The 10,337-nt window shown below is 29.6% G+C and overlaps 1 protein-coding gene across 2 annotated transcripts; it reads right to left on the reverse strand.

Moving 5' to 3' along the window:
• Positions 1-7,889: 7,889 nt before the first annotated feature.
• On the reverse strand, positions 7,890-10,052 carry LOC114178754 (uncharacterized). 2 transcript variants are annotated; one of them, XM_028064826.2, is made up of 4 exons: positions 9,936-10,052; positions 8,786-9,628; positions 8,549-8,698; positions 7,890-8,413 (listed from the first exon to the last, which is right to left on the reverse strand). In XM_028064826.2, exons 2-4 carry the CDS (start codon positions 9,620-9,622, stop codon positions 8,126-8,128), a joined length of 1,275 nt encoding a protein of 424 aa, XP_027920627.1. In that variant the 5' UTR covers positions 9,623-9,628; positions 9,936-10,052; the 3' UTR covers positions 7,890-8,125. The 2 variants fall into 2 exon arrangements, with proteins under 2 accessions (XP_027920627.1, XP_085526355.1); XM_085670229.1 differs by lacking the exon at positions 9,936-10,052 and having other exon boundaries at positions 8,786-9,646.
• Positions 10,053-10,337: the final 285 nt, after the last annotated feature.

Consider the following 10,337-nt stretch of genomic DNA (forward strand, 5'->3'; position numbering starts at 1 on the left):
GGAAGGTGAAGAGGAAGGAGTTTTCCCTTGTAGAAGAGATCATCTGCTGGAGAAGTTGATGACTCTTTCTCACTCATTTGGAATTCAAACTCTCTATTGTATGGTGGAGATCATTTGCTGTCAATGTCAACATTTTCCTTTGAGTTGTAGATTCTCATCTTGTACTTTGACGTATCAAACTCAAATGGAATAGGACAATAGAAGAACAAATGTGTTCATCTAACACATGGCATGAACCAATTACGTTAACCACTAACATGTATTACTACATGTGAGTTATTTTTCCATCCCGACAACCTTATTAATCTTAGTCTTTCTATTAGGACAGTCAGCAATCTGCATCTTCATCCACTAATCATCATTCAATGGTGAGTTTGCATTTGGTATATATAATCTTGATAAATGGAACTCCTAAATCTCTTGTTAAATGCAAAAATTGCTCTGCATGCAGGAAATGGAACTAATATATGATTTGAGAGGGCACATGGAGCAACTCTATCACGAGATGTCTAAGCTGACGAAAAAATAAAGGGTTGCATGAATATGTAGATGGAATTACAACAAACCATGAAAGTAGAGGTTCACTCAGGTTTGTGTTCATTTCTATAAAAGTAGAGATTTGTTTTTGATAGATAGACCTTGGAAAGTGTATATTTGAAGGAATAAGAAGCAAACTAAGATTTCACTAGGTCAGAATTATTAGTGTTTATGTTGTAATTAGTGTTGCAGTCAACTATTTAGGCAATTATTTTCAATGACACATCTCTTTATTATAATTATATTTCTTGAAATCAATGTTATTTTTGGAATAGGAATAAATAAACTATGGAAAACCAATGGAGCAAAGAGTCTCGAAGGAAGTTCGTGAGCGGTGTGTTTCATTTCTTATAAGTGTTTATAGAAGATGATGTTAAGTATTTTATGAGTTTTCATGTGAATCTTAAGTGTATAATCATTCGGAATGAAGTTGCATTACATTTCATACAAACATTACATTGTATTTGATGTAAATATTATATTGAATGAAATTTGTTGCCTTGATGTTTTGGGTAATTTATATAGGTTTTGGATGTAGTATGAAACATAAACAAATTTTTCAAATAAAAAATAAAAAAGCACTTTTTATACCAGTTAAGATTACAATCGATATAAAAGGTGAACTTTTTATATCGGTTGGAATTATAACTGATATAGTAAATAACTTTTTTATTACAAAACTTTCTTTTTTATTACAAAACTTTCCCTCCCCAAGTGGACTTTCTATAGCAGTTTTAGAAATGGTATAAAAAAAAGATTTTTTAATACCTTTCGTGGAAGCAGTATAGATAGTTAAAACTTTCTATACTATTTAGATATATACCGATTTCGGAACCGGTATAAAAAAATTTTTTTTAACCGGTATAAAAAGGCTTTTTTGCACTAGTGTAAAAACACAAATAAACTTTGTTTGTATTTTATAAAACAGTTGATGTGTAAAATAAATTTAACATAAAGTATATACAATTGTCAAAACTAGATTTTTATTCACTTCATTCTCATATATTCAAACACATCTTAATTCCATATTCAAGTTAAAATCAGCTTACTAGTTTACTTAAATCATACTCCTATCTAAAAAGGACTAACCTCATTGTTACGTATTTTCATTCACACAAATAGTATGCTACATGTATAAATTAAAAAAAAAATGCAGAAAACAAAGTCTCACACAAACAACCTAAACAACTAAAACAAAACTACAAAGAGTAAAATGAGGGGTGAAAATATAAACAACTAGCATAAAATAAGTAGGAGGTATGGAAAGATTAAACCCAACCCAACCCACTCTTCCTTTTTCAAAAATTAGAATCCTGGGTTCTCTTCCTCCACAAGCTCGCGAACCCAGAGACTGATACCTCTACAACCACCACGCTTCCGCCTTACAACCCCTTACAATCCTTCAAACACCCGCCAGTGTTTGTTAGAAGACGTTTAAAAATGTGAATACATCTTTTGGAGAAGGTATATATGTGTAGTGCATTAGAAAATCTAAAAATCTACCACACTTGTATCAAAAAGATTTACATTTTTTTTTAATTTTTGTCGATGAAAAATAAACTATTGGACTTTGATGTCTGTTTGGAGAGATTTGTTCATGAGCATCTCAGTAGGATAAAAATAATAACATTAAGTTATACATAAATTAAATTTAAAATGCCTGAATCTCCGTATGAAAAAATCTGTCTTTTATTGGCTTCTTCAGAATATAGTTGTTTACTCATAAATAAATTAATTTAGCGTATAAGAAAATTAATTTAATAATTTGTTCTTAAATGTTTATGGACAAATTTCTTATGAATAAGTCCTTGATGTTTGAAATATGAATTTAAACTAAAATTAACTGTGTAAAATAGTAGGTCAATTGTTGTCCACTAAATTAAAGTCCATTGGCTTATCAAAAGAGGATGAATGTCCAATGGGAATAATATGGTAATTATTTTCCCTTCTGAATGAATTTATGAGACTATGATATTATATTAATACATGGATTTAAGCCCAATTGAATATTATAATATGAAAATAGTTTCTTATGCATAGGTTGTTTTCAAATTCTGTGTCGGCCATATAAGAGATTTTGTGAATAATGACGAAACTCTTAAAAATTGGTATTGATTGGATCATGCAATGCAAGGAACGACGTGTGAAACTCTACCAGTGGGTTTTCCTGTGAAAGTGCTCCCATTTCCATGGAGGGACTATTTGGTTGGATTTTGTTGTAGCCCGTAATCGTGAATGCACAACACGACAACAAAACCAGAACCTGGATCTTTGTTTGAAAAGAGAAGCTGTTTGAATGCAACCATTTATTCTCCAAAACAATTAATAATAAATCTGCAATTTATAATTAAATAATAACAGATTTAAAGATTTGAATAAATGCACATTGTTTTCTTGATAACGATGGTACTATGATCCAGAAAGTAGAAATAATGTTGGTAAGGTACCTTTCATCATAAATGAACATATTTTTTCACCGACTTTACGTATTCTGCCATAATCTAGCACAATGCTCAAAATAAAATCATTTTTTCTCTATTCCCAAGCCAGTGTGACAGAGATTTTAATCTTAATAGTTATTTTAGAAATCAAGAAACTTCTTTTACGTTGATAATTTTTAATTAGATAATGTTATACATTCTTCATGCATGTTTTTTTTTATGTCACGTATTATTTAATAGATTAATTTTAATAAATAATATATTCAATAATTATAATAAGGAGAGAACAAGATAAAAAGTATAAAAATTAATTATAATATATCTCTATCCTCATGGTGATTATTAGGAATTTTCACTGTCCACACCAATTATTTGGTTATTATTATAAAAAAGGAAATAGAGACTGGGTGAACTAGATAAAACAAATTTTTAACATATAATTGAGCAAGAAATTTATTAAATAGATTTCAAACAAGTAATTCAGTAAGTATCCAAAGCATGTGATAGCAACAAAGAGACCCTATAACTCAATTATCTGGATATGTATAAAGAAATCAGATTCATTGTATGTTTGTCCTTGTGGTGACCTCTACTACTCTGCAAAGTCATTGTCAATATAGTTTCACCCAACCACGTTCAAGGTTAGTCCATGACTATCTAGAATCATTATCCTGCCAAAGACTAGGACCTCATACTACTCTCACCACTTGAATCAGTCTGCTTTATGTGAGACTGACCGATTATTTAGAGTTTCAAGATGCAACCTTGCTTGAATCCTTATCTAATTATATACACCACAACACCTCCATGAAATCTCTCCAAGAGACTCATAGAATTACATCTAGCTCATGTCATATCCATGTTCCTACACCAAAACCTCATGTTATCTCAAAGTATCATAACCTCATACCATTCATATGAAATACAGTTCTAAATATCACACGATACATGCTCAACATCATTTATCATACTTTTAAGGAGTAAAACAACCAATAATAACAGAGAGTAATTAATAAAACACATCTTTGCACCCATCTCACTCAAGCTAGAAGTCTTCGCTCAAGAGACAGAGTGTTTTTGCTTAAGCTAGGCGTTCTTGCCTGAGCGAGAATACCAGATTTCTCCACTGTTCACGCATGCAAGCCATATTCAAACAATACCAAGCAACATCCAATTTATTTCCATACAACACATACATTCATATGCATCTCAATCATGAAACGAAACTGAAACACGAATATACATAAAAATGCAAATAAATCTAGCTCGCCTTACCTCAAAACTGAAAGCTGACTTAAGCTTACCAGGAACAATTTAAAGAGTTGAAAACAAAAACTAGAGACTAAGACCATGAAAAGATTTACGTGGAACAAAAGCTTCCAAACAACAACAAAAAAAGAAAGAGACGTGGATTTAAGTTCTACTTATACAGAGGGAAAACTTTGAATATGCTATGAGAAAGAAGTGGCTTAAGCCCTAGCAAAGCTTCTTGTTCTAGATAAGAAAAAAAGAAGAAAGTAATATGTCGTTAAGTGAAGAAAAAGCATAATTGGATATGAAGCAACTAAAAAAATTTTGAAAATAAGTGCCTTCGAACTGAACTAGGTTCAAAAAGGTTTTAAAATAAAAATAGACCTAAAAGATGAATAATTTGGTAACGAAGTTACAAGATTCTAAATTTATCCACATTTTAGGTTTTCTATCTATGTTTGGTTTCACTCCCCACATTTATATTTTCTTTTCTTTTATAAATAACAGTATGAAAACTGCATGTATTAATATAAGTTGTGGTGCTAACCTAATTAAGATGATAGTTTGTGATGTAATAACATTCTTATCTTTTTTTTTAAATATATAATCATCAAATTATTTAAAGAAATATTTGTGAATATGTGCAAACAACTTGGTTCCATCAGAAAAGTCTACCTATCGTCATGGTGGGACCCTTTGCTTATTCTGATCTGGTGCAGCCCATAATAGTAACATGCGGAACGCGACAACATAAAATCAACGATCACATAAAATATACAACATTTAGCTTCTATCCATTTAAAAAATAAAAATAAAAACTTTTAATATCCTCTCCTTTTAAGTTTATTTAAGTTATATTTTTTTTTATTAATTTAGATATTTTTAATTAATTTTTTATTAAAAATATTTATTTAATTGAGTGAATGACATTTTTATATTTATTACTTGAATTAATGTTAGGTGATATGATTGATATTATTTTATATGTTTTTGTTTAATTTTTTTCAATATTTTTAATTAAGCTTTTATAAAAAAGTTTTATTTTATTAAACATTGAAAAAATTTATGTTTTTTCATTTATATCATGATATCAATTGAGGTCATATGATTATTTGATTTCAATCTCCCGGAAAAAGTAAATATTAAGTTGTAAAACAAAGTTTGTTCTCATTCATATTTTATAAATCAATCTTAATCTTTATCTAAAATGTCAAGTTTAAAGAAACTAAGCTAATCAAATTATACACGCTTCTTTTGGAACAGAAAAAATGAAAGAAAAAAAGAAAACTCTATTACTCATCTTGGTATCTCTTGTGTTACCAAAACATAACTGCTTCCCTAGATGTCTTAACTTATTTCGCACAAATTCGGGTTTACGACAGATATTTATATAAAAGAAAAATATTGGGCATAACATATCTACTATAATAAGATAATACTGATAACAATTTGGATTATATATATATATATATATATATATATTAATAATATTATATTTTATTAGATATAGTTAAGAATATATATTTGTCATGAAAATATTGATTGTGTAGATATTCACGGTATTCTAATATGATAAAAGAAACAAGGTTAAATTACTCTTTTGATCCCTCCATTTGTCATGAAATTTCAGTTTGGTCCTCAAATTTTTCGTTGTCTCAATTTGATTTTCATTTTCTTAAAAATGACTCAATTTGGTCATCGCGGTTAACTTTGACCAGACGGTTTTAAAGTCAACGCGTGTCAATTTCTGGTTTTTTTGAAATATTTTTAATTGTTTTTGAATTTTTTTTTTAAATTTTTTGAATTTTTTATCTTAGTCACTTCATAGTTGTGTTACGTGTCAAAGTGACTCAATTTGGTTCCGATATTTGTTTTTAGTTTCAATTTAATCCCAATTTTTGTAAAAAAATGAAGTAATATTGTCCTTCCTTAAATTGACACTAAATTTACTTTTTTATAAATTTTATGGTGATATTCTTACTAAAATTAACATTTTTATTAAACATTTATATAAATATTTTAAATTAACTTTAAATTCTATACAAAACATTAGACTTTGGTTTTGTTTTGAACTTGAAATTTAGTTCCTAAACTTATGTGTGACAAGTTATTTGATTTTTAATCTTCACTAAGTTTGTATAATATGATACACTTGATGCCTTTATATATGATAACAAAATTGTTAATTTTTGAAATTAAGTTTGATGTTTAACTTTGTTTAATAATAAAACTAAAAAAAGAAACTTATTTAAAAATATTTCTACAAATATTTAATAAAAACGTCAATTTTATTAAAAATATCATCATAAGTTGCATACAAAGATTAAATTGGGTGTGAAGGAGGGGATAATATTGCTTCAATTTTACAAATAATTGGGACTAAATTGAAACTAAAAACAAATATAGAGACCAAATTGAGTCATTTTGACACGTGACACTGTGAAGTGACACGTGTAAAAAATTAAAAAAATTCAAAGAAAATTAAAAAATTCAAAGAACCAGAAAAATTGACACGTGACATTGACTTTAACATCGTCTGATCAAAGTTAGTAGTGAGGACTAAATTGAGTCATTTTCAAAAAAATGAAAACTAAATTGAGACAACGAAAAACTTGAAAACCAAACTAAAATTTCATACCAAATTGAGACAACGAAAAACTTGAAAACCAAACTAAAATTTCATGATAAATAAAAAAATCAAAAGAGTAATTTAACCCAGAAACAAATAAAAAATATTGATTTCTATAAAATAGTAACTGACACATGATACATAAACGTCTACCATCTGAAAGAAAGAACAATATTTCTATTCCTTACTCTTTTTCTGTCGGGAGAGAAAATAATGAGAAAAATTTTAACTGTTCACAATTGGAAGGAAGACCACACATACTATATCATCTATTGGTCCTAGGGATGGCAACAGGGCGGGGCGAGTACGGGTATCATGATCCCATCCTCATCCCCATAATAAAAATTCATCCACATCCCCATCTCCAAACCCAACGGGTATACAACTTTTGACCCATCCTCATCCCCACCGGGTAACGGGTATTTTCTTATACTCATACCCATACCCATTTTTTTATTGTTCCATATATCAATTAAATATTTTTTATAAAAAAAATTTAAAAATCACACCAACGGAATCATGATACTATCAAAATATTCAATATTAAAATAACATACTCTTTTTGATTTTCATGATGTCAAATATTAAGAAAAATATTATAATAGTATATATATATATATGTTATATATATATATATATATATATATAAGAATGAGAAATATGTTATATATATATATATTATATTATATTATATTATATTATATATTATATTATTATGTATATATGTATTTTATGTGTGGATATCTTATGTTTATATATATATATATATATATATGCTTTTACATTCCGCTTTTAGAAGTATCGAGAACCGTTCAATTTTATTTCAATTTTTTGAGAGATTGGGAACTGTCCAATTCTACTGTAGAGTTCAGTGCCCTTCTATGATTTCATAAATTAAAAACTACATTTATTTTAAAAATAACATAAATAATACTTGTCATGGTTATTTAAAAGTATATTAAAAATGTTAAAACATAAAAATACACAATCGCAATTACACAGATTTAAATTACAACAATATACCTTAAACATTTTCAAAATAAAAAATTATAAAGTATTATTATATATGTCACAAATATAATTTGGATACTTGACAATACATATCACAGAAATATCAAAGAGTATTGATATCGAATACAACTACATAAAATAAATTACAGTATCACTCTATATAACTAACGAATACTGACTTAGTACAAACGACATATAACACAAATTATTGATAATCCCATTTCTACATTCCTTAATCTAAAACTAGCTTATACTATCAAGAAAACAAACTATTGATATTTGTAAAGAATGAAGAACGAGTGGAATGTCTGAAGTCTTGGTGTGGAAGCTGTTCTGCCACCAACAGGTAGAAAAGCCCCATTACTCCAGTGTGACCATCACTGCTGCTATAGTTAGACACTAGAGTCAGAGTTTCACCATTGTTTATCTTTACAGAACCTGCTTTAGGATAACATGTAGACATTCCCACAATGTAGTTTTCCTCATTTCCTGCATTTTTTCCCTTCCCATATGTAGGTATTGAAGAACATATTACCCTTCCATCCTGAAAATCTCATTCAGAAATCAAGCAATCAAAATACAATATATAAACTATGAATAAATGTTTACCATATTCTTGTAATTTAAACTTTTGATCCACATCAATTACTTGGGACTGCAACATTGAATATGTTATTACCTTTCCATATAAAGTTGATCCAGTACCACCTGAATGCTGGTGAGCAACACCATAGATGACATAACCACCCTTTTGCATAGGGAAACTTGTTCTCTTCACATCAAGACACTCCTTTTCACCAGAGCTGCAAGATTCAACATTGTACTCGATCTGTAACAAACAATTTTGCCGGTCAATTATACGGACTAGTTTATGTTTCACGAAATTGAAGTTGATACAATCTACAAATTCACTTACCAAACAATTATGATCAACAATGTCTCCTGAAGAATCATCTGTTATTTTGACAGTATCAGTGACATCAAGTATGTAAATCTTAACAGGCACTATGAACTTGTCCCAATCAACCCACTTCACCGTGTATCTGAGATAGAGACTCCTCTTTGGGCCATGAAAACCTTCCCTCAACTTGCACTGGGTTTCATCGTAGCAACAATGCAAACCTCCCTTATAATCTGACCTGATAGCCTTCCCATTTTCATCCTCTGTAACATTGTAAAGTTCACACCTGCACTCAGTGCACCCCAATTTATCCACCACACCACGTGTATCAATAGCATGGATATTCAGCAACCACTTCTCCTCATACCCCTCTGGAATTTCTGCTGGATCACCCACAACTATCCCAAACGGATCAGGAACATCCGTAGCAGTTCCACGTGTTTCAGATCCAAGACCATAGTATTGTCCCAGCTCATCTCTCTGGCAGGTTCCACTGTTCCTCACCACTATATGGCCAGATGGGCGAAGCAACCTATGGCCATCGTACCTTGTCTGTGTCGTCACATGTTTTGGTTCATAGTATCTTGCAACCACCCAGTGATGCAGATAGGTTTCATGGAGAGGCACTGGGTTCCCTGATTCATCAACTACTTCGGCGTTGAAACTCTTGAGTGCTATGTGACCTTTAGGAAAATCAATACCGTAATCATATTTATTCGCAACAGATCCCGGTCCAAGTTCGAATTTGGGGGACAGAAAAACTGCTGTTTTCACTTTACTTTCCAACTCCGCAAAAGCACCACCACAAGTTGTGCCCAATATGACCACGAGTATCGCCAACGACAAATTCATTTTCACCTGCTAGCAAAATCTTTATATCAGTATCTAACTATCCATCGATTAAAGAAACTGAACAGATGCAGATTGCAAGGAAATGCATTTATAACAAACACACTATAATTATTCAATCAGAAATCAGAGAAACTTAGAAAAAGACAAAAAAGGGATTGTGTTCCTCTATGAATATGAGACGCTAAAATTAAGCCAGAAAGAGTTTGCGCAACAAAATTCAAAAGAAGAAAGCAAAACGCACTTGTTATGAAAAGGTGAACATAATTATGACAAAAAGACTAAAGATAAGTAATTAGGAAAAACATTTGCGTACCCTACGAAAGAGAGAGAGAGAGAGCGTAGAAAGCACCACGATCGAAGGCTTTGTTTAAATAGAGATAGGTAGCAGGATCATAGTGTGGAATCCATTTTTAGAGAACACCTGTACAAATTCTTCACTCAACTTAATTTAAATATATATATATATATATATATATATATATATATGAAATTAAATTGAATTGAATTTCTGTAATTTTTTTACAAAATTAATTCAATCCAAATTACTTTTAATCGGACTAATTAGATTGTAATTTTCAAAAATATACCTTTACTAAAACTTTTAATTTTTAATACTTTCTGGAATACATTTTTAAAACTAAACTACATAGTTATTGTAAGTAAAATTATAACTAAAAATTAAGTGTTAAGATTAAAATAAATAATTAAATGTTAA

Source organism: Vigna unguiculata, chromosome 3, assembly GCF_037176805.1.
Source record: "Vigna unguiculata cultivar grain cowpea cultivar isolate G323 ecotype 2 chromosome 3, ASM3717680v1, whole genome shotgun sequence".
In the NCBI taxonomy this organism is placed as follows: Eukaryota; Viridiplantae; Streptophyta; class Magnoliopsida; order Fabales; family Fabaceae; genus Vigna; species Vigna unguiculata.